The sequence below is a fragment of the Eptesicus fuscus genome, chromosome 4, assembly GCF_027574615.1.
Source record: "Eptesicus fuscus isolate TK198812 chromosome 4, DD_ASM_mEF_20220401, whole genome shotgun sequence".
Lineage (NCBI taxonomy): Eukaryota > Metazoa > Chordata > Mammalia > Chiroptera > Vespertilionidae > Eptesicus > Eptesicus fuscus.
In genome coordinates this window covers 14,009,645-14,033,924 of record NC_072476.1, presented here as the reverse complement: position 1 = coordinate 14,033,924, position 24,280 = coordinate 14,009,645, and the positions used below count along the sequence as shown (strand labels likewise).

At 48.0% G+C, this 24,280-nt stretch overlaps 2 protein-coding genes across 3 annotated transcripts in view; one reads left to right on the top strand and one right to left on the bottom strand.

The window, feature by feature from the left end:
* The window catches only part of CDIP1 (cell death inducing p53 target 1), a 30,589-nt gene extending 6,573 nt beyond the window's left edge, over nucleotides 1-24,016 (top strand). The window contains exons 2-6 of the mRNA XM_028145642.2: nucleotides 19,847-19,930; nucleotides 20,547-20,651; nucleotides 20,771-20,926; nucleotides 21,700-21,988; nucleotides 22,101-24,016. Of these exons, the coding sequence (XP_028001443.1) occupies nucleotides 20,567-20,651; nucleotides 20,771-20,926; nucleotides 21,700-21,988; nucleotides 22,101-22,212 (642 nt within the window). The 5' untranslated portion in view covers nucleotides 19,847-19,930; nucleotides 20,547-20,566 and the 3' untranslated portion in view covers nucleotides 22,213-24,016. The remainder of the gene's footprint in view (nucleotides 1-19,846; nucleotides 19,931-20,546; nucleotides 20,652-20,770; nucleotides 20,927-21,699; nucleotides 21,989-22,100) is intronic.
* Nucleotides 24,017-24,168: 152 nt separating this feature from the next.
* Nucleotides 24,169-24,280, bottom strand: part of HMOX2 (heme oxygenase 2) — a 28,628-nt gene continuing 28,516 nt past the window's right edge. Inside the window, exon 7 of one of the 2 annotated variants that reach the window (XR_008555775.1) lies at nucleotides 24,169-24,257. The gene's annotated coding sequence lies outside the window, so the exon portion shown is untranslated. The remainder of the gene's footprint in view (nucleotides 24,258-24,280) is intronic. The other variant, XR_008555776.1, reaches the window with a different exon arrangement.

The window sequence follows — 24,280 nt, the reverse complement described above, 5'->3', positions numbered from 1 at the left end:
CTGAGCACCCCTGGCTACTGGAGCACATCCACTGGACTGTTCTGCTTACCTTTGGTTTTCTTCATCGGTCCTGTCACACGACTTCTTACTGTGTTCCCTTTAAAAGGGTGTTTATGGCAACATCCGACCATTGCAATTATGAGATCTCATGCCAGGAATAATTATCGGCTACGTGTCTACTAGTTTTGGGGCTTTTTTTCTTTTGACTGATTCCATCCAGGTGACCTTTAGAAGCTTGCCACACTGCCACTAAAGTTACTACAACTAATATTCTTCACCCAGCACTATTTTTTTTTTTAAAGAATTGAGATTAGCCCTAGCTTATTTGGCTCAGTGGATAGAGCATCAGCCCGCATACTGAAGGGTCCTGGGTTCGATTCCAGTCAAGGGTACATACCTCAGTTGCAGGCTCGATCCCTAATCCCCAGCACTGGTTGGGATGCGTGCAGGAGGCAACCAATCAATGTGTCTCTCTCACATTGATGTTTCTCTCACTCTCTCTCCCCCTCCCTTCCACTCTCTTAAAAAAAATCAATAGAAAAATATCCTCAGGTGAGAATTAACAAAAATAATAATAATAAATAATAATGTGAATATTTTTTAAAAAAGAATTGAGATTACCCTGTAAAATTAGGAATTGAAATGATGCAGAGACAGGGCCCTCAATGAACTGAGAGGAATGAGGAGGCTGTAGAATATATTCAGATATATATAGGAGCTCTGAGCATGTGAAGGGGGAAAGACAAAGCTATTCCCTTGGGAGTGTAGAGGTTTGCTCTCCCCTGTGGACGGGGGGACTTGGGCAAGGCCTGGCTGCAGGCTGAGCTCCTCCCCTGGGCCAGCTAGGCCAACAGGCATTTGTGTCTGAAATAAGACTCTTCCAACTGGGTGGCAGGGTCTGTGTAGTAGTCACGTGGCTTGGCTGCACTAAAAGGCCTTGCACTTTTTCCTGGGTCAGAATGGTATGTCATGATCTCAGATAACTGATGAAAATAGAGTCAATCCAAAGACTGTTCGTTTTGTGTCAGCTTCCTGAAGGCAAAGGTAAGGATTTTTTCTTTTCAGGGCTCTGTTTTGATTGCCTAAGTAATGCTCTTTAGACTCATTGCAATTCTAAAATTAGTCTGTCTTTTAGTTACCAAGTTCTGCCTGTCCAACAGGTGCAGATGACTTGTTTATTCACTGGTGGGTGCAGCTGTATCTGTTTTTCCACCCTTTACTCCTCATCCTCTCCTGTCTGTATGTACTTCCTTCTGTGCCAACAGTAGAACACAGAACCAAGCTCCTGAGTCCCATCCTGCCAGAGAGGCAGCCCTGAAGGCGGGAGGAGGTAGCTGAATGACAAGTTGAAGGCCTGAATTATACTCCTAGCACTGGCTCCAGCTAGTGGCCTTGGGCAAGCTCTGTAACCTCATCAGTCTCAGGTTTATTGTGTCTTGGGTTTTTCTTACCTGCTCTTGTCTGCCAGATGACCTATTGGCTCTCCAGGTAGGGTCTCTGAGGCTAGAACTACCTTGGATGGCCCTTATGGTCCAACAACAGGTCTAGACCATCAGTTTTACTGGAACACTGGGAAGTGACCTGGTACAGAGAATAAACCATGCTATCAAACTCATATGGAAGCAATGGGAAGACCACACACCACCTTAAGAGAGGAAAATGAGCAAACAGCCAGTGCTCCTTGGAGCATTTCTTTTCCTGTGGGAAAGTCACCCTTCTGGACTGAGGAGGAATACACATAAACTTAGCACAATTATAGTGACCATTTTGAGGAAGGAATGTCAAAGGAGTTGACCATACTAGAAAAATTGGAAACTACACATAAAAAGTTTCTGTATGTGTGTTTATATATAAAGAAATCACCTAAAATCCCACTCTGCAGAGAAAAGCACTCTTAACATTTGGTGTGTAATACACCAAAGCCTTGAACAATGCAGAGGTTAGGGGTGTCAACCCCCCACCCCCTACGTACAGTCATAAATCTACGTATAACTCTTGACTCCCCCAAAACTTAACTACTAATAGCCTACTATTGAAACAGAAGCTTTACTCATAACATGAACAGTCAGCATATCTTGTGTATGTTATTTTTCTTTTAAAAGAATAGTTTATTGACTTTTAGAGAGAGAGGAAGAGATCAGCTGCCTCCTGCATGTCCCCCACCAGAGACTGAGTCCACAACCTGGGCAGGTGCCCTGACTGGGAATCAAATCCGTAACCCTTTGGTACACAGGACGATGCCATACTGAGCCATACCGGCCAGGGCATATACTGTATATATACTGTATTATTATAATAAAGTAATCCAGAGAAAAACTGTTAAGAAAATCATAAGGAAGAAACAAATAATTTTACAGTATTTATTGGGGGGGAAAATCTGTTTAAGTGGACCCTCACAGTTCAAACTCATTGTTCAAGGGTTAACTGTATATGTAAAAACACACTTTTAAAGTAGAATCACAATACACATACTACTTTTATATGCCTTCTGTTACAGGCACCTCTAACAGGCAGCCCGAGTTGAAGGAAGAGGCTTGTCCGTACCCTCTGTGCTTGTCTTTTCATATGAATGAATTTATTTTTTTTTAATATTTTTATTTATTTCAGAGAGGGAGAGAGAAATAGAAATATCAATGATGAGAGAGAATCATTGATTGGCTGCCTCCTGGATGTCCCTCACTGGGGATCGAGCCTGCAGCCCAGGCATATGCCCTTGACCGGACTCAAACCCGGGACCCTCCAGTCTGCAGGCTGACACTCTATCCATTGAGCCAAACTGGCCAGGGCCATATGAATGAATTTAAATGAGAGACCCTGATTGTGTTATGATAAAGCCAATTTATTAACATAATTAAAGCAATCAAATTTATTAAAGAAGCATGGCAAGCAAATCTATCATCTGGCCTAACACGCGCAGATGGGCTCTCAGCTAATCCCTGGAGCGAGTTGAGTGAGGGTCCGAGGCGTTATACATCCTCCTGTCTATAGGTTTCAAAATTCCTTTGTTGAATATCTTGGTACTGGTTAATTCTCAAGGTCCCTTTTTACTTTGTTGTGGCCTTCCCAGAATTCATAAGAAGCACCTGGCAATTTAATCATGCCAAGTCTCAAAACTGCTGGCTTTTCTGCTTAGAGAATAAAACTGCCTTTTTTTTTTTTTTTTTTTCATTTCCCCGTTCACCCTCCTTTCTTGCATTCTCTTGTTAGGGAGGCTTTTAACCATTTCCGCTCAATGCAGGGGTTAGGGGTGTCCTTGGTTTGGGGAAGATAATGACTTGTTATTTACAAGTTGGCTGCAGATTGCCCACATTGTTTGGCCTTGTTTTACCTTTCCTGTCTCAGTTTCCCTTTTCCTCTTGCCCTGGAGTTTTCCTGGCTTTTCACTGTCCTGTAACTTACTCAGTGCTATATCAAAACCAGCTTTCAATCAGTAAAAATAGATCTATATTATTTTTTGTAGGGGTGAAGACAGTTATATTGTATGAATAAACCAGATGGTTAACCTGTCCCTTTGGTTGAACATCAAAACAATGATACTTAAAAACATTTTTAAAAAATATGTTTTTATTGATTTCAGAGAGAGAGAGAGAGAAACATCAATGATGAGAGAATCACTGGAGATCACAGCCCAGGCATGTGACCTGACTGGGAATCAAACCCTGACCTCCTGCCTCATGGGTCAGTGCTCAACCACTGAGCCACACATGTGAATCTTTGCTCACAGGTTCATTTATCTCTAGGACAAATGCCTGGAAATGGAAGTGAGTGAAAAAGAATGTACAGGTAGCAAAACTGTCCTCTAGACCAGTCATACTAACCTGCACTGCTGAGGCCCATGTGCTGTTGGAGCTCTCTCATGGGAGTCAGAGTGGTTTGCCAAGGCTTTGACAGGAATTTAGCATGATGTGAATTGTATAATTAGTATTGTCATCATCATCTTAGTTCCTAGAAATCTTACTGCTTTTTAGTTTAGAACCATTCTTTGAGACCTACATGCCTTTTGATTTTGCTTCTGATTAAGAGCAACCTATATAATCTCTCTTGGTTCTTTTTCTCTTGGGCACTAACTTTCTCATGCCCTACATGTGTCTCCACAAATACAAGTAATGCAAACAATGATTTGTATCTGTTGAACACTGTGACAGGCTCTGAGCTACGTGCTCTTCATACACGACCTTTTTTGTGCCTCAGCACATTCTGTGGGTCAGGGGCTGCTGCTGCCATTTCACAGGTGAGAAAACAGATTCTAGAAAGTTAGAGAGCCTGTTGGCTGGTGTGAGACTTAGTTCTAGTGGGGAGGATTCTGCCCTTCTAGCTTAGCCTGTGACATCAGGGCATGAGCCTTCCTGTGGACATTTGGGGCTTAGGCTGATACATCACCTCCGAGTTGTGATACTGATCAGGGAGGAATGTGCAGGGCTGGGTGGGAGGAGACAGATGGGAAAATAAGATCTGCTTTCTGGTCCTTTCTGTGTCTTGTTTTGAAATATTTAAAATTCCCAAGACATCAGCTATACCCATGTTTAAGTGTAAAAATAAATGGTTCACAGCCACATATAATGCTGTCTGAAAGGGATTGGCGCTCTCATCCTACTTCCATCAAGAAGGGTGATGGAAAATGGGCTGCGTTCAGGATTTCCCTATGTTGCCAGTGCTAGAACTTTGCAGCCCCAGGGCCTGCTGAGCTAGCTGGCGACCTCTGAGGGTGGAGGTGGTGTGAGCTAGAGAAAGCAAAGTCATTGTGTTAGAGGCACTTCTCACTGACACCAGAGAGGTGATACCGGACAGCCCCCTGACTCAGTGGGAGAGGGCTGACGCCAACCGCCATCCTTGTCTTCTCGTGTAAACTTCGATTGTGCTGTGAAAAGCCAGTCTATTAAAGCAATTAAAGCAAGCAACCTGTACATCTAGCTTATGAAGTGCAGATGGGCTCTCAGCTAATCTGAAGGGAGTTGGGTGAGGGTCCGAGGCGTTATATACCCTCCTGTCTATACATTTCAAAATTCCTTTGCTGAATATTTTGGTACAGGGTAATTCTCAAGGTCTCTTTTTAGTTTGTTGTGGCCTTCCAGAATTCATGAGAAACACCTGGCAACTTGATCTCGCCAAGCTTCAAGACTGCTGGCTTTTCTGCTTAGGGAGTAAAACTGCCTTTTTTTTCCTTTCCCCTGTCCCCCTCCTTCCTCCATCTCTTGTTAGGGAGGCTTTTAACCATTTGCTCTCAGGTGTCCTTGGCTGAGGAAGATAAGGGTTTATTATTTACAAGCTGGTTACAAATTGCCCACACTGTTGGGCCTTGTTTTAACTTTGCGGTCTCAGTTTCCCTATTCCTCCTGCCTTAGAATCCAGTAACAATTGGGAGTCTACAATGGGAGCTTTTCAGTTATGGACCACCTGTTTATATATACCACTCTGCTGTTTCCCTTCCCCTCCTTTGCCTGCTGGTTCCATTAACCCCACCTCCTCCTTCCGGCTTGCTTGGAGAGATGTTCCCTGACTCCTGCATTGGGTCTGATTTTCTGTACTTCCACAGTCCCCTAGACTTCTCTGTACACCATTGGTGACACTTTGCAATTAGGGTTTTGGGTTTTGGTGTGATTATAACACCTGTCTCCCCAACTTGATTGTAATCTTCTGGAAGACAGGGACAACACTTCTCACTCTCCCTGCCTCCTCCCCAACCTACACCCTGCACAAAGTCAGTGCTATAAACTGATACCACGAACGAACTGTTGGTTATGCCCAGAGGAAGCACCATCCCCCCTCCAAGGGCCTCTGTTAAATGGCCACCACACAAACTGTTCTTAAGCCCAGACTGGGGGATTTGAAGGAACAGGACGATATGTGGCATTGCCCAGAGAGTCAGCAGTCATTCCTGGCAAATAAGTGCCCCATTTGTTTTTGTTGTGTTATTTTGGCTGGTGATTCGGACTGTGAAAGAATTCACAACTACAAGAAGAGATGTAGAGAGGAAGTTTATTTTACTTACCCCAATGAGGAATGAGCCAGTGCATTGCAAATCAATACAAAGGCAAGAAATAAACAGCGGCCTGCTCTTTTAAAGCCTTGCTGCTGTTGCTAGGTGACAAGGAAGAGAGGGGGGTTTGGGGACTGAAATTGAGTAGACATCAAGGTGGTTGTAGTTTGTTAGTTCTTCAGGAGATAGTGGGGTAGGGGCAGATGTCCTAGGGAGGTGTCTTATCAGTATTTTTCCAGACCTGTAAAACATGCTTAGAGTAAAAGTTATGAGGAGTTCAAAAGAGGCTTGTTTGAAGAGAAAGGGGGGAAGGGAACTTTCTACTAATTATCCTTGAGTTGTAAAAAACAGCAGGGAGGAGGGGGATGCAAGAATGTAGCCTTGAGAGTAACTTGTCTTACAGTTTGAACAGCGGGGCTGTTTGAATCAGAGGAGCTAACAGACTTGGGGTTTAATTACCAGGTGCTTCTCATAAATTGTGAAAGTCCATGGCACAGAAGGCCTTTTTTCCATCTTAACACCATGTGAGGACATCTCACATTGCATGGTCTTTCATGGCTAATCACATCTATGTCTCAGTTCTCATGCAGCCTCCAAGGTGGGCAGGTGGAGTGTGGATAATGAAGTCATGTGTGGGCCAGGCCTCCTGGGAAGGGACAAGTTTGCATGTTTGGCAGAGGCAGAGTATGCTCCTCTTACCCCATCCTCTGGGTGGCCCTAGAGACCCAGGGGGCCTAGCAGAGTGTTTGGTTTCCCTCTTGGGCCTCTGCTCCTCTCAGAGCAGTGGGTGCCTCCTTTGTTCAGTTTTCCCAGCAAAGCCCAAAGCCCTGTTCCTGGCCAGATGCCTAGAACCTGCCTCCTGGGAACAGAGGAGCCCCTCTGAGGCCAGCTGGCATCCTGGTGTTATGGTTGCAGGGAGGGTGAGCCCCTCTGGGGAGAGGCAGGAGCAGGCCAGTCCAGCCCTGAGAAATGCAGCCCTGCAGCTCCTGCCACCAGCATCTCAGGTGGGTGCCCAGGATCTGTGGGCAGAGTACTTTTCCCAGGGCATCACTGACCATGCGCTCCAGGCAGCCCCCTTGAAAGGAGTGATGCTAGTGTTTTAGGCCCTGTAGGAGGATTGCTAGTGTTTCTTCCTTTCCAATGCTTGTCTCAGGAGCCCCACAGAGCACGTGGCCTCCACTTGGCTGTGCTGCAGATGAACTCTGCTGGGCTAGCTGAGCAGGCTGGGTTTGATTACAAGTCCCCCAGGGTCCTGTGGGGAGCGCACACCAGGATCCCGCTTTGTGGGAACAGAAACTGCCCTGGCAGAGGCTCCAGTGCCTGTTTTGTTTTCCTTCCTGTTGGAAGTCATTCACTATGAATGATGATGATAGCAGGTACTGTTTACTCAATGTTTTTGTGTGCTAGGCCCTGAGCTGCTCTGGGCATTTTGCATACACTGTTTATTGTAAACCTTTCTCCAATCCTGAGAAGTAAACATGAGTGCCCCATTTACAAATTAGGAAACTGAGGCTTAGTGATGTCACACAGCTAGAAAGTGGTGGAGCTGGGTCTGAACTAGTCTTGCTGCTTCCTTTAAAGCCTTGCACATTGCAGCAAGCATCCCTGGGGTGGGGCCTTGGTGCCACAGGAGCAGGCTTAGGGACTCACCAGGACAGTCCACTCTCTGTCTCAGGGCTCTTGGTCCCTCTGCCTCACATTCTGTGGGGGTTCCTCTAGCACAGCACAGGCCCTTTAAAGGTGAGGAGCAGTTTCCTGGAGGCTTCCTGCGACGTTTCTATTTTTATAAGCATTGAGATGTTATTCTGTTGCCCTTTTTTATTGTGTTGGCGTTACATTGGTGTGCAAAGTGGGGGAGTTAAACTCCAGCTAGGCTGAGTTCTACCCAAGGCAGTGGCACCAAACCCTGCCAGTCATTGCTGTAATTGTGTTCACCACACATGCACAAGCACACACGTGCCAGTTTCATTTAAGAGAAAGCAGTAAAAATCTTTAGCTTTATTAAATCTTGATCCTCGAGTACACAACTTTTTGATATTCTGTGTGATGAAGTGTGAGGCGCACAGAAAGCACACACGTGAATATGTTGCCTGCCTCTCAGGAAGCACGGGTGCAGTTTGAGTTGTGAGCTGATGAACTGGCTGTTTCCTTGTGTTCTATATTTACTTAAGAGAACAGCTGACACACACACTATGGTTATTCAGACTTAAGGATTTAGCAGACATTTTCTTGAAAATGAACGCAGTGAGCCTGCTACTTCAAGGAAAACGACTCACCTTTGTTTTGTAGATATTGCCAAATGACAGATTTGTTATTCTATTTGTTGCCAATGATACAATTTGACCTTTCAAATAAAAATTAGTTGGAATTTTGGAAAACTTGTGTCTACCACTGTGACCTCGAGAGCTTCCTGCTAGGCTCTGCTGAGGAGATTGGTGGGGGATGCTAACAATGTGAGTTTTTGAGGGGGATATTACATAATGAAATGTGTCAGCATTGCTAAATCTACATGATCAGGGCTCATACTTGTGAACCAATATTTTCCAATGGTCCATGCATGCTGTTACAAAATCATGCATGTATAAAATATCCATTACAATGGAAGGTAGGCCAATGATGTTTAATCATCATTGTTGAGGATTCAGGTTCCATATTACAACCTTTAAGAAACTTGTCAAATTTGAGTATAGTATCAAAGAATATCTACAGTTATCTGAAAGACTCTTCAAATGCCCCTCCCTTTTCTAACCACTTGTCTGTGAGAGGCTGGATTTTCCTCAAGTACTACAATCAAAATCCCATATCACAACAGATTGGCTAGAATAGCAGATAGAGCTCAGCTATCTTCTTTTAAGCCAGACATTTAAAGGTTTTGCAAAAATGTAAAACAAGGCCAATCTTCTCATTAAATTTGTTTCAGAAAGTAGTTATTTAAGTTATTTATATTGACATGTAATGAGTTTATTATTTTTAATGAATTAATAAGTACTTTAAAAATTACTCATTTTTTATTTCTAACATGGTAAGTAAGTACTGATAAACATAACCCACAAAACAAATTCTTTTTGGAGTCATCAATAATTGAGTGTAACGGGGCTCCTGAGACCAAAAGTTTTCAAAAGCTCTGGTCGCCCATCCTCAGTCCTCCAGGAGAACCCACTCATGTGTAGATGAGTCTCAGTTTCAAACTGCCCCTCGCCACCCTCTCAGGATGGGCCTTCCTCACGAAGGGGGTGTTGGTGTGTTTCCATTTCAGGTCCTGTCTGGGGTGAAAGAGATGGGGTGGGGGGACTGGCAGGATTGGAACCCCATGGCAGTGTCAGGACCGTTTACACTGTAGGATCAAGTCTGCAGCAGTGGCTGTAGCCAGTGAGGAGCATATCCAGCTCCCACGGAGCCTGCCTGGGCTGCCTTAGGCTGCCATTTGGCCGGGCTTTAGCCCTGGATCAACACAGCGTTCTCTGCAGTGAGTGATGAATAGTTGGGAGCAGAGCATAATGCCAGAAGTGTTTCCCAGGGCCCAGAGGTCTTGTGTTTTGAACTCCTCTCTGAGAAATGGGGACACCCAGAGGAGAGAGCAGCTGAACTTGGGCACCAGGAGGTGGAGAGCCTGCCCCTTTTCCTTGTGTCACTAGGAATCAAAGCTGCCTCTCACTGACCTATCCTACAATTGTGTTCTTTTCAAAGTTTTGTTTTTAATTATGAAAAAAAAACACACACACACACACAATAGAACTATAATGAAGGAAAGTCTTGCCTTTCTGTCAAGCTTTAATTCTAGAGGCGAAGATTCGCCATCTCTTTCATTTATATCGAGCATGCACAGAGAACTTGTGTGGGTGTTGTTTTTTTTTTTAAGATATATTCACACCATACAGTTCACCCTTTCAAAGTGTGCACACCGTTTAGTGGTTTTAATGTCATAGGTGGGGTTTTTTAATTTATTATTTTATTATTTTTTTTACAGAGAGGAAGGGAGAGGGATAGAGAGTTAGAAACATCGATGAGAGAGAAGCATTAATCAGCTGCCTCCTGCACACCCCCTACTGGGGATGTGCCCGCAACCAAGGTGCATGCCCTTGACCGGAATTGAACCTGGGACCCTTCAGTCTGCAGGCCGACGCTCTATCCAATGAGCCAAACCGGTTAGGGCTATGTCATAGGTTTTTAATGTCACTGTCTAATTCATCACCTCACTGGATGTGTTTTCACCTTAAAGCATTCTTCTCGCCTGCACAGCAGTGTGCCAGGTACTGGGCAGGTGTCATCATCACTGCTCTCACGCAGCCAGCCAGAAGGAAGGGGTTCTAGTCCCAGGTCCCCAGGAAGACTGGGGCTCAGGGACGGTCCATGATTCACACAATTCAAGGTCAGGGCTGTCTGACTCTAGAGCTCTATACTCTTTCCATGCTCTCCCTGTTTGCCCATTAACTGGTGGACTGACAAATCCTTGCTGCTCTGTGAATGGGAGGGGGGTATCTTGGGTTCTTGCCATCCTGGCCCCGCATTGGAAGGCTGCATCCTTTCCTTGGAGCTGTCACATTCCTCAGTGGCTCCTTAGAGTATTGTGTTGGATAAAGACAGGGCCTGGGATTGGGGTTGAGGTGGTGGGTAATAAAGCAGTTTTACTTAGTTTCATGACCATGAACCCTAAAACCCACAGCAGGAGTGTCAGAACATCACTTTCATCCCCACACCTGGGAAAATCCTCACTAGGTCCATCCCAGCTCAGCTGGAAGAAACTCAAGAGCTGCTCTGTGTATATGAGGCCTGATTAGTCTCTGTGACAGATGCTGATGGTGGAGCTGTATGAGGGCTCCAGAGAGGGAGGGGCTGACGCTGGGTTTCCAATATTGGGGTGCAAGCAGAAGTTTCCACTCTGGAACAGATCAGCACTGAGCAAGCCCAGGCTCTGCAGTGGCTGCTGGGCTGAGGAGGGAAGGTTGGGAGGGTGTGGCTTTGCAGAAAGTGCCTGGCCCTGTGCCTGGTAGAACTGTCCTGCCCCACCCTCACGCCCAGAAGCCTGTGCCCTTGGGCAGGTGAGATGAGATTGCAGTAGGGAGTGGGCAGGTAGTGGGTCCACAGACAGACATGGAAGCAGGCTTCATCTCATTTTAGGGTGCCTGGAACAATCCCCTCCTACATAAAAGCACAGTGGGTGCCAGGCTGTGTTTGGTTGTGGGTGCAGGGAACAGATTGGGCCTCAAGTGGTCCCCGTACCATCCCCCAGTGGACCAAGGGGCACATGCAAGGCCCCCCTCTCCTCCCTCCCTTACATATAAGGGTCCCAGAGACCACTCATGTTCTGCCTCTCCTGGACACAACATCCCCTTATCCCTTGAGGCTCACCTAAGTCTGTTCCCAGCTCCCCTGGAACTTCACCCTGTGGCCCTCTTCATCCTAAGTTATCTTGATGATCCCCTCAAGAATGAAGGCCTGTGATGTGAATTACAGTGAACAGCATGGGGAAGCTGCAGGCTCACAGTGTGTACTCGAGAGTCTTGAGCCTTCTAAGTCATCCCACGCTGCCTCCTGCCCTGGACTATTTCTTCCAGGCAGGGCCTCAACCTGAAAATGCAGTCAAGGGACATTGATCTTTGTCAGTTAGATCCTCACAGCCCCAGAAACCCAGCCTCTGCCCTACCCACGTTTCTGGAGTGGCTCTGCTTCCCAGGGGCCAGAGGCTCTAAAGTAGGAGCCATCGGGGTTGGGGCAGCAGCACATCACTTTTTTCTAGTGCTGAGTGAGATGTTTTCCAGCATCCTCAGAACTGCCCGAAAACAGGTGAATGGGAGTTAAAGGCTCAGAGGAGTCCCTTGAAAACATCTAAACGTTTGACTTACAAGGCTCTGTGACCCTGGGCATGTAACTGAGTTGGGTTGACTTTCTCTAAAATGAAGATGCCAAAGAGCCACCTGCAGGCTGGTCTGAGGACTGAGTTCATGCTTGCGCCCAGGGAATGCTGCCCTGATTCTGATGGAGGTGTGAGAATACCCTCTAGGTCCTTCCTCAGTGATGTCTCTTGGACTTGTGCAATCCCACAAAGCTTGAAAGAGAAGTGTGTTCCTGGAATACACTACCCTCTCAGCCTGTATCGGGTGTGATTGTTGCTAAATGTCGGTGGGCCTTGGACAGGTGTGCCAGTGCTGTTACACAAGGACTTCATTTAAAACTTTTCTCTCATTTAAAGCTTCGACTCACTGAGAACACCTCTGCCCCCATGCTCATGGGTGAGTCAGGAAGAGCTAGTGCTCATGAAACCTGAGGCAGGGTGGAGTCTGAGCCCGTGGCCCATCTCTGTGCCCTCACACCTGTGTGCCGCTTGGGGTCTGCACTGCATTGGCTGGTCAGCTGCTGAGCAGTCAGCTGGGTCTCTAGCTCTGTTGTGAGGGAATTTACTTTATTATTTATTTAATCCTCACCAAGGATATTTTTACCATTGACTTTTTTAGAGAGAGGAGAGGGGGAGAGAGAGAGAAACATCGATGTGAGAGAGAACATCCATTGGGGGGCTGGGGATAGGAGCCTGTAACCGAGGTACATGCCCTTGACTGGAAATCAAACCCGCTCCAATCACTGAGGAAACCAGCCAGGGCTATTATATTATTATTTTGATGGGGTAATACCTTTGCATCCACAAAATCCTGAGGATGTAAAGGGGTATACTGTGTAAAGTCCTTTGGGCCTCCAGAGGAGTTCCTGTTCTGTTTAATGATAAACTTGTGAAGGTTTTCAGACAATTCCCTATTTCTACACAATTCATAGCTACGAAACTTCAATGGGAGGCTGAGAGACCTATCTCGGGTTTCCGGCACTGCAAGTTGACTTCATTGAGCTCCCAGGACCCAGGCCTTGCTCTCCTCTGCTGGGAGCTGCAAACCCACGGATCTTAGCCTCTCATAGCCCATACTCAGGCACCTGCCCAACAGCAAAGTTCCAGGGGCTGAGATCTCAATGCCACGTTTGTGTTTGTAGCATAAATTTGCGTAGTGTGCATTTTTAAAAAATATGTTTTTATTGATTTTTAGAGGAAGGGAGAAGGATAAAGAGATAGAAGTATTGATGAGAGACATCGGTCAGCTGCCTCCTGCACCCCCACACTGGGGATTGAGCCTGCGGCCGAAGTATGTGCCCTTACAGAATCAACCAGAGACCTTTTGGTTTATGGTTTGATGCTCAATCACTGAGCCACACCGGCCGGACTAATTTTTGTAGTGTACATTTATTGAAGAACTATTTGGCTTTCAGAAGTGACTTTTTAAAAAATATTTCATTCCTGTAGTTTTTATTGCACCTTAGACAATGGAGGTCTTTGTTCCTCAGGGTGTGGTAGGTAAGCACTCCCACGTCCTCGTTGAACAGCTCCTTGTCCATGTGCCTGAAGACGTGCGCCAGGTACCCGTCGGAGCTGGCACCCGCATGGAGCCTCACCTCCTCCTCCATGTCTCCAGAGTGTCCACGGCGGCGTCAGTGGAGGCGAGGTCACTTTGCTCCATTATCTGGACAATTTCACCTGAAGTTAACACGCAGTCAGCACCCTGGGTACTATGCAAAGCTGTGGGAACATCTTCTCAAAGGGCCTCCAGTTTCTTGTCATAACATGGGGCCACAATGATGTGGAAAATCTTGTCTGGGGACAGGTTTTGCTGTGTGGTGCAGTAATCCTTCACCAGGGACCCCATGATCTGCTGGGGAGACTTGGTTGTGCAGAGGTGGGAGTGATGGGGTGACCCAGCACACGCTCTGCATATCGGTCCCACCCGGGGCAGGCGGAGGTCAGCATGGGTAGCCAGGGCTCTTCCTCACGGTGCTGGCAGTACCGACACACAAATTCCTTCCGACTCTCCAGGATGCTGAAGTCCGCAGCTATCTTCATGTCAAAGACAGTGCGCCCCAAGGCTTTTGAGAAAGCCGCAGAGCCTTCTGGATGCATCAGTGACACTGAGGCTGAATTAGCAGCAAAGTAAGGCAGAGACTGAGGACACACAGACACTGCCAGCACCTTGTGCTGTGAGGTATCACATTTCTTATTAAGGTTCAGAACACGGAAGAAGTCCTTGGTGTTCTGTTGAGAAACTTGGACTCCTTCCTCTGTGGTCACACAACTGTCACACGCCAGGCAGTCACTCAGAAATATCTTGGCATCGGCCAGCTTATGGAATTCTCCCTTCTCTCCGTTCTCCTGAGCCGGACTGCGGACGTTGACTGTGGCATTCTCTTGGTCATCGGTTTTTGGTTTTTTACTACATTCCTTCCATGTGCAGTGATCACACTTCATCTGAAGCGGGGCGGGTGGGGCCCAGCTCGAGTGACCTGGAGGAAGCACGGGGAGAGCAGTCAGTCACCGCTGGTCGCCCCTGGTGCTGCTGGTGGTATCCTTTCTTCCTTGTGGAGCGTCTATGGAGGGGAAGCGGCCGCAGTGCCCAAGGCCGAGTTCCAGGAGGCCGCAGTGCTGTTGGGATCGTGCCAGCTGCGCTAGTCCGTTGGTGCCTGTCCTGTCCTCTGGAGATTGTACCTGCTGGACTACTAAGGAAGCCAGTCCCCAGTTCCACCCCGCCTCTGCCACCGATTGATTGGAGTCTGAGGGCCAGGAGGAGGGACCAAGAGGCCTTCCTTCTAGCTGCTCGCCAGTCCCACCGTGCCACTCACTCCGGTTCCCTGTTAGCCATCCCCTGATCAATGGGAGCCTGCGGGCCAGGATAGGGACCAAGCGGTCTGCCTTCCACCTGCTCACCAGTCACTGCTGCCATGGATTCATTGGAGCCAGAGGGGCCCCGGTTCCCCCGTTAGCTATCCCCTGATCAATGGAGCCTGAGGGCCGGGGGATGGACCGTTCGTCTGGTCGTTATAGACCCTGGGTTTTTATATATTAGGATTTCTTTCACTGGGTAGGGGAAGTTTTCTGTTACTATTTCTTCAGATAGGTTTTCAATATCTTGCTCTCTCTTGTCCTTCTGGCACCCCCATGATACAAATGTTGGTATGCTTGCCATTGTCCCAGAGGCTCCTTATACTATCTTCATATTTTTGGATTCTTTTTTTTCTTTCTGCTCTTCTGATTGGGTTTTTTGCTTCCTCATATTCCAAATCACTGATTTGATTTTCAGCATCCTCTATTCTACTGTTGATTCACTATAAATTATTCTTTATTTCAGTTAGTGTATGCTTAATTTCTGTCTGGTCCTTTTTCATGTCTTTTTTTTTTCACTAAGATCCTTGAAATTCTCACTAAGTCCCTTGAAGCTCTCAGTAAGATCCTTGAGCATCCTTATAACCATTGTTTTGAACTCTCTATCTAGTAGTTTGTTTGCTTCCATTTCATTTAGTTCTTTTTCTGGAGTTTCTTTGTTTTTTTCATTTGTGACATGTTTGTCTCTGCATTTTGGCTGCTTCCCTGTGTTTGTTTCTATCTATGTATTAGGTAGAGCTGTTATGTCTCCTAGAATTGGTAGAGTGGCCTTGTGTAATAGGTGTCCTGTAGGGCCCAGTGACTCAGCCTCCCCAGTCACCTGAGCTGGGCACTCTAGGTGTGCCCCTTGGTGGGCCGTGTGCAGTTTTGTTGTACTTGATTGTTGTTGGGAGGAATCACTGGGAGGAATTGACCCCCAGGCCAGTTGGCTATGAGGAAGGACCAGCTGTGACTACAGTGGGAGAGCTGCTATGCAGGCGCTGACACTATGGAGTAGGACTTGTTTTAAGGGGGCTTTGGTGCTCACTGAGTCTGCCCTTTGAGTGTGTCGCTTGTGATGTGTAGAGTTGTAACATGGTATGGTGTGAAGCTGTCCACCAGGTGCACTGGCTCTAGCCTCCTGGGAGGTGCAAAGTCAGCCTCTGCCTGGGGCCACCCAGCTGGAGCTACAGAGCAATCTACAGATGCTGCTACTTGTGTTGGGCTTAAACAGCAAGTAACAGCAAGATAGGCTATTACTGGCCGGGCCTGGGGTCTCTTATTGAGAGACCCCAGGCAGGAGCTATGCTGACGCTGACGCCAGCTGCTGTTTGTTTAACCAGTTAACTGCCACCTAAAACGGAAACCATCCCCACATACCACGATATTTTGAATTTAATTTAAAAAGGTCTGCCGCTTGCGTCTTTTGATGCTTATGGCGTACAAATGGTTAAGATATTTTAGTCTGAAGCCTGAGTCAGGACAGGCCATTGGTTTGGAAAAGCCTCTCCAAACAACTTGGGAGGGGCTACAGATTTGGTGGGCAGCGTCTCAGGGAATCACCAGGACAGAGTAAACAGTGTAGGCCAGGTTAATGGAGACTCAGATGTGGTGCCTGCCAGTTAGCTCTGCAACAAAGGAGGTCTCAGCATAGGAACAATGACCCCTGCTAGCACCTCTGTCTGGAAGAAAGCCACCCCCAGGTCTCGCCCCAATGCCAGACAATCCAGTTCCTCCCTGTATGTACCTGTATCCCCCGCAAGCCACTGTCCCAGTGCTGGAGCTGAGAGTGAGTAGTCTGAGTAAGTCCATGCACTGGCCATTTAAGAGGAACTTTTTGGGTCTCCAGCAGCCTCCGTGTCACTCAGACACAATCCCGCTGGTTTTTATAGCCCGAAGTTACAGGGCTTCTCTTTCCGGGTCTGGAGCCCTGGCCTGAAGGGTTTGGTGTAGGGTCCCAGCCTTCACGGGATACCTCTGTAGCCAAGATTAAAAAACGCCACACACATGGCCCTGGCCAGTTTTGTTCAGTAGTTAGATCATCAGCCCACGGACCAAAGGGTCATGGGTTTGATTCCCGGACAAGGACATGTACCTCGGTTGCAGGTTCGATCCCCTTCCCGGTCGGGGCATGTACAGGAGGCAACCAATCAATGTCTCTCTTTTTTATATATATAATATATTTTATTGATTTTTACAGAGAGGAAGGGAGAGGGAGAGTTAGAAACATCGATGAGAGAGAAACATCAATCAGCTTCCTCCTGCACACCCCCTACTGGGGATATGCCCGCAACCAAGGTACATACATGCCCTTGACCGGAATTGAACCTGGGACCCTTAAGTCCGCAGGCCGACGCTCTATCCACTGAGCCAAACCAGTCAGGGCCAATCAATGTCTCTTAATTTCAGTTTCTCTCTCTCTCTCCTCTCTCCCCTCCTCCCCCTCTCCCTCTCCCCCTCGCCTCCCCTTCTTCCCCCTCCCCTCCTCCCCCCCTTCCTTTCCTTCCTCCCTTTCATTCTCTCTAAAGATCAATGGGGAAAAAAATCTTCAGGTGAGGATTAAAAAAAGCCGAGTGGGTGTCAGAACAGCCTGTTCTGTGGCTCCACCCCTCCCATCAGTCTCAAAGTGCTTTCTTCTTCTTCTTTTTTTGTTTTGTTTGTTAATCCTCACCTGAGGATATTTTTCCATTGATTTTTAGAGAGAGTAGAAGGGAGGGGGAGAGACAAAGAAACATCGATGTGCATCGATTAGTTGCCTCCAGGACCCACCCTGACCAGGGCCTGGGGTCGAGCCTGCAACCGAAGTTCGTGTCCTTGACCAGAATCGAACCCAGGACCCTTCAGTCCATGGGCCAGCACTCTATCCACTGAGCAAAACCGGCTAGGGCTGTTTTCTTCTTTAATTCTCTAGTTGTAGGACTTCCATTCAGCCAGATTTCAGGCTGATAGTGGTTCTGTATTTTTGTCGGTGTCATCTTAACATTACAAATTGATAGCAGTATCCAAAGTTTGCACTGTCAGTTAACATCATCCTTCACTAAAGGCATAACATGTTGATACCATTTCTGGCAAGTTTAGCTCAAGGAAATAATCCAAGAAATGAAAAGAACATTGGCCAAAGGTATTCCCTGTTGTTGTTTTCTTTCATGAAAGTAATAAGTAGCATTCTAAATGCCTCAGGGGTCGGTCAAATAAACAGTGAGGGCCCATTTTAGGGAATAGTAAAATTGATAGTCATGGGGTCTTGCAAGATGGAGGAAATATATGACATTAAAAGGATTTAAAACTGTTGGTCATGATAGCCAGTATATAAAAATACAGGTGCCTGTGCATACAGACTAACAGAAACATGCAGAGAGACTGGCTGCATTAGGATGATAAAATTGGCCAATTTTATTTTCTTTCAGTTTTTAAATGTTTTACTGACATATAATCATATACTATACAGTTTCTCCATTTAAAGTATGTACATAATTCAATGGTTTTGGTATATTCACAGAATTGTACTACGATCATTAGTCAGTTTTAGAACATTTTCTTTCATCACCCCAAAAGCAAATGCCATACTCGCCATTCTCTCTGGCCATCCACCTTCCTCCCCCAGCCCCTGGATTTGCCTGTTCTGTATGTTTTATATAAGGAATCATAAAATACGTGGTCCTTCTATTAAAAATATATTTTTTGTTGACTTCAGAGAGGAAGTGAGGCGCTAGAAACATCAATGATGAGAGAATCATTGATCGGCTGCCTTCTGCACACTCCCTACTGGGGACCAAACCCACAGCCTGGGCATGTATGTGCCCTGACTGGGAATCGAACCGTGACCTGGTTCATAGGTCAACATTCAACCACACCGGCCGGGCCACTGAGCATGTTTTCAAGGTTCATCCATGTTGTAGTGTGTGTCAATACTTCATTTCTTTTCATGACCAAATAATATTCCACTGTATGAGTATATCCATTTTTCAGTTGGTGAACATGAGTTATGTATACTTTCCAGCTATTATGAATAATGTTACTATGAACATCCATGGGCAAATTTTTGTGTGGACACTATTTTTTAATTATCTTAGGTATATACCTAGGAGTGGAATTACTGAGTCTCGTGGTAACTTACTATCAATTGCCATTTTCTACAGTAGGTGCACCGTTTTTACAACATCCCCCTCCACCCCCAGCAATGTGAGAGTTCCAGTTTCTCTACATAAAACTGTCTTTTTCATTTTAACTTAGTGACTATGAAATGGTGCCTTATTTTGGCTTTTATTTGCATTTCCCTTTTGGCTAACAGTGTTCAGCCTCTTTTTGTGTGCTTATTGGGCATTTGTTTATCTTTGGAGAAATGTCTACTCAGATCTTTTGCCCACTTTTTAATTGGGTTGTCTTATTATTAATGAGTTAGAAGAGTTCTTTATATAGTCTAAATGCAAGTCCCTTAATTTGCACTTGAATGTCGAGTGTGACTTGACACGGTTAGCATTAGAATAAAGGAATCGAGAAAAAAGCAAGCGAGTGCCAAGGGTTAAGCAGACATATGATTTGTAAAAATTTCTCTTTCTGTGGGTTCTCTTTCCATTTTTTTTAATGATGTCCTTTGAAGCAGTTTTTAATTTTAAGGAAATTTATCTTTGTTTTTTGTTGCTTGGATTTAGTCCCTCTGGCCCTGACACTAATTCATTAGATTTAATATTTAAGCCTAGTGACTCCCGGACCCCTCTCCCCTGGCAGGATTGTTTGAGGCCTCCATCACTATCTGGTTCTGAACTGAACCTGGGGGCTCTAGGAGGCAGCCACATACACTAGGTGAGTTGCCGTCACTGGATCTTTTGTTCAGAATCTAAATAGTTGCTCAATGAACCTTGTGAAGGAAATGAGGAAAAGTGTTTCACTTAACTGACACCATCTTCCTTCCCACCCTGTTCCACCTAACAAAGAAGGGCACAGCTGGCTCTGAGAGCTGATGCTGGGGCGTTGGTCTGGCCTGGTGGGGAGAGATGCCGAGGACCAGCCATGGCCCCTGGGAGAGAACAGCTGTGAGAAGGGGAAGGGGGATCTCAGGAGAGGAAAGGTACTGTGCTGGGCAGCAGGGGATGGGGGAGACCAGATGAATGAGGGAGGGAGTGTGGCTTCGAGGAGGCCAGTTGTCCAGGTCCGGCCCAGCCCTGGTGCTAAGGGAGCTGCTTGTTCTCCCCATGAAACAGCTCCCCACAGTCCTGCGTGTCCACCCAGGCCAGCACTGGAAGGAGCCTCACCTGTCTACCAACTCTGAGGACCTAGGATTTGAGGTAAAAAGTTTCCCAGATCCCCTCCCACAAGGACGACACAGTGCCCTGGCACGGAGGTTGGCACAGCAGTCCTTGAATGTTAGAGGAGAGGACCAGTGCCCAAGCTGCATTGGGGAGCCCTAGATTAGGTTCCCCATGGGGGTTGGGGGTTCACCTTACCAGCTTCTCTCCTCCTTACTGATTGGGTTCTATCCTCCTCACCTGGTTTCCCTCACCCTCGGGCTTTCACACAGTAAGTGCAAGTGACCACTGAGGTTAGTAGCTTCTTGAAATGTGGAGGATGGAGGCTCTGGGCTGGTCACCCCTGGCAATGTGGGGCATCTGCAGGATCTACAGGGAACCTGGTGACCACTCTCCTCAAGAAAATCAGTCCCAGCCTATCGGCGCTGCTCTGCCCAGTGTGGAGATTTACATGGGATTAAAAGGTGGCCTGAGCCCCAAAAGCAGGGGACACCTGCAGTAGGAACCACAGGAAGCCCCCTGTGCTTGGGCTCAGCAACGAGGGTGGCTCTCGGAGGACCGTCACACACCTTGTGCAGCAGCCCCTTGACACCTCAGTACCTGACTGGCAATAGGGGAGCTGGGAGCATAGTTCACGTCTGGGTTTTCCCTCCAGGTTCAGGAGAAGCCTCGAAGATGTCTAATGACCCGCCCCCTCCTTATCCTGGAGGCCCCACAGCCCCCCTCCTGGAGGAGAAAAGTGGAGCCCTCCCAACCCCAGGTAGGGTTCAGTGCTCTTTCCCTTGCCCATTCCAGCAGCTGAAGTTGTGCCTGGAGCAGCCCCTCCCACTGACAGTGGGGCTGGGGCCCTCTGCATTTCTTCTCCCTCCTTCTGTCCAGGCCAAACCTCCCCTGCTGTGATGCAGCCCCCGGCAGGCATGTCACTGCCTCCTGCAGACATTGGCCCTCCACCTTATGAGCCACCTGGTCACCCAATGCCCCAGCCTGGCTTCATCCCTCCACACGTGAATGCAGATGGAGCCTACATGCCTCCAGGTAAGTTGGGAAGATCCCAGCAGGGCTGTTGTCCAGCCTTTGCTACAGGCAGGCTGGTGTTCTGTGAGGGTGTTTACTGCTGGTTGGAGCAGGGGGATTGACTGTGGGCATGGAGGGTAGATATGGGAAGATGTCACAGAGCCAGGCCCTGCTGTGAAGGCACTGTGGACGAGCCAGAGGAGCCCAGGGCCTGCCAGGAGGGTTGACTCGTGGGAAGGCTCCTCAGGCACAGTGGCTATGGACTCATGGGTGCTACAGGGGCCACTCCCTGCCAGACACTTGAGTCCATGGTGGAGGCCTGGTCTCCTGCTCACCAGGCAGCTCTTCAGAGGGACTACTTAAGCCAGAGAAGGACCCAGAGTTCCTGCACAGGTGTCCCCAAGTCAAGTGGACCAGATGGCACTGCAGTGCAGGACCCAACACTGGTGGGGAAGAGAGCCCTGTTTGCACAAGAAGGGTTGATAAGCAGCGAGGCTTTCCTTCCTGTGGTTGAGGTCCTTGAGCACAGTGCCCAGTCCCCTGTGTGTCAGAGGCAGGGAGCAAATGCATCGAGCTGAGACCAAGGGGTAGAGTGGGCCTTGTTCTCAGCTGTCTTATCTGGCTGGGTCAAGTATCTTCTCTGTTTTGGTCCCCATGGGGCAGGGACAAGGAAGGTCTAGGACTGGTCCCTCAACTGTGCCCTGGGTGCTGGGGGCTTTGTACTTACCTTTCACGTGAGCACAGTGGGTTGACAAGCCAGTGACTCGTCCGCTCTGTCTTCTCTGCCATTCCAGGTTTCTATCCTCCTCCAGGCCCCCATCCACCCATGGGCTATTACCCGCCAGGGCCCTACCCACCAGGGCCCTACCCGCCAGGGCCCTACCCTGGTCCTGGCGGACACACAGCCACGGTCCTGGTCCCTTCAGGGGCTGCCACTACGGTGACAGTGCTGCAGGGAGAGATCTTTGAGGGTGCACCTGTGCAGACAGTGTGTCCCCACTGCCAGCAGGCCATCACCACCAAGATCTCCTATGAGATTGGCCTGATGAACTTTGTGCTGGGCTTCTTTTGCTGCTTCATGGGGTAAGTGGTATGAGTGCTTGCAGGGTGGGGAGCTGCACTTGCCCATTACCCAGCTGGAGTAGGCCCAGTGCCCTCGGCACATTCTCTTCAGGCCTCTCCTTCTCTGATTCAGGTGTGATCTGGGCTGCTGCTTGATCCCCTGCCTCATCAATGACTTCAAGGATGTGACGCACACGTGTCCCAGTTGCAAAGCCTACATCTACACGTACAAGCGCCTGTGCTAACGGAGCCTGGACTGGACTCCCCGCTGTCAGTCTGGACTCCTGTGCTTTGCTCCCTACACTCAGTGGCTCGTGTCCCCACTCCCGCTTGGGGGTGGAAGGTGTTCCACCAGTCCCCTGGAACTCTTGTCTTCTTTGCCTTGCCCTTCCCTGAGCATTTGACTTCCGGCAAAAATTGTTGGATTTAAGGCCAAGGGTCAGCAAGTGGCAGGGAGCTGGCACTGAGCATGTATGTTGCTGGTTTGCTTGGTGTTTGATTCGGAAGATACACTGGGAAGGGTCTCTGCTGGGGTCTCACTCCTCCATTTTTATATGAGGTGTAAGTCTGGTCCTTATTCTTCTGGGGCCAAAAGCAGCCAGAGCAATGGCTAGTTTTCCAGACCTGGGCCTACAGTGGGGCTGTGCCTGTAGCCAGTTTCTAATCTACTGGGCCAAGAGGGGACGTGAACCCAAACAGGACGGAGTCATAGGCCAGGGTTTCTGGGGTCCTAGAGGTAGCATGACTGTCGGAAGGAATGACTCCCACCCTCAGAACTCTCAGGAACTCAACACCTTGTCCAGGAGCCACGTGGAATTAAGAGAGAGTCGGCACAACTGCAATTCATGGGATAAGTGATTTGGCCCTGGCTCACCAAAAGACTTCCCTCTCGCCCCTGCCTAGCTCCCCTTCCACAATGCCTCTGTGAACATGTCTTTACTGGGGCCAGAAGGAATCCCCAGGAACCCAGCCCCTCTGTTTAAAACATGTCCTTGCTGTGTGTGGGCATGATCTTTGCCTGGAGGCTAATGTATTCCAGCTGAGACCAGAGATGGCCAATAGGCCCCTCCCTGTAGGCACACTCAAAATTTAAAGTGCTCTCTCTGTAGATCCTCTTTCTGAACGCTGGGCGCTTCACCCAGGTTGACTCACTGTCACTGTGCTTGCTCCAGGCACTATAGCAGGAACAACTGTAGCACTGGATTGGGGACCAGGAAGGAGCAACCACAAGTGGCGAAGTACCCTGGTGGACTAGCCCTGCCCTGGGCCTGAGGCCATGCTGTCTCTCTTTTCTGAATGGTTTGTCAGTGAACTTGCACCTGTGGACCGCTGTACCCTGCTGCCACCCCTCTCCTGGTCTCACACTGCCACTGCATGGCCTTCTCTCACTGTGAATTGTGACCAGTCTGTTTGTAGTTTCTCATTAAATTGGTCCATTCACTCCTCTGACCTGGGCCTCTGCTCTCTTGCCTGGCTTCCTTCTTTTGCAAGGGGAAGAGGGTGGGGCTACAGGTAGTCTTAAGCGCAGGGGGGCGTCAAGTCTTCAGGGTCTCTCAGTGCTTACGCTATACCGACTGCCAGGGATGACACTAGCATTTAAGTACCTAATTAAATTTAAAACAAGCCAGAGTTAGTGTGGAGGAGCCCTGGCATTCCAGCTGTGACTGGCCCAGGGCATGTGTTGACTATCTTACTATCTCTATACTGGTTTTACCCATCTCCACATCACAACATTCACCATGGGATCGATAGGCTGGAGCCCTCCAACTGAAGCTCAGGGTCATCCTACTCTGGAAGCAGATAACTTCACTCCCTCAGGCAAGACAGAGACACTGGGGCTAAGGCTTCTGGGGGGCGGGGGGGGCAACAGTCGGGGCCCCCAAGTTCTGGACCAGCTCTGCCCCTACCCTCATCTGAATTGTGGGGGTAGGTAGGTTGGACAGTAGTTAAAAAAAAGTTCCCCCATCATTTAACCCTTTTGTGAATAAAATGTTCAGATCCTCAATTATATAAAATAGATGCCTATTAATAAAAATATTTACATTCACATTTCTATTTTAGACAATCAATTATTATTCAACACAAGTACATGGTTTTTTTATGCTTATTTATAAGGTAACTAGCAGTCTTGGAGCACAGCAGGAGGAGGCTGTCAGGGACCAGCGAGGATGACATCTGTACCAGGAAGGAGGAGGCAGCTGTCAAGAGTCCACTTTATTGAGTGCTGTAGCATGACACAGGTCAGGAGGAGACAGGCCATGGCTGGACACACCCCACTTGGGGGTTTCTGCTAGAGACAGATAAGGACTGGCT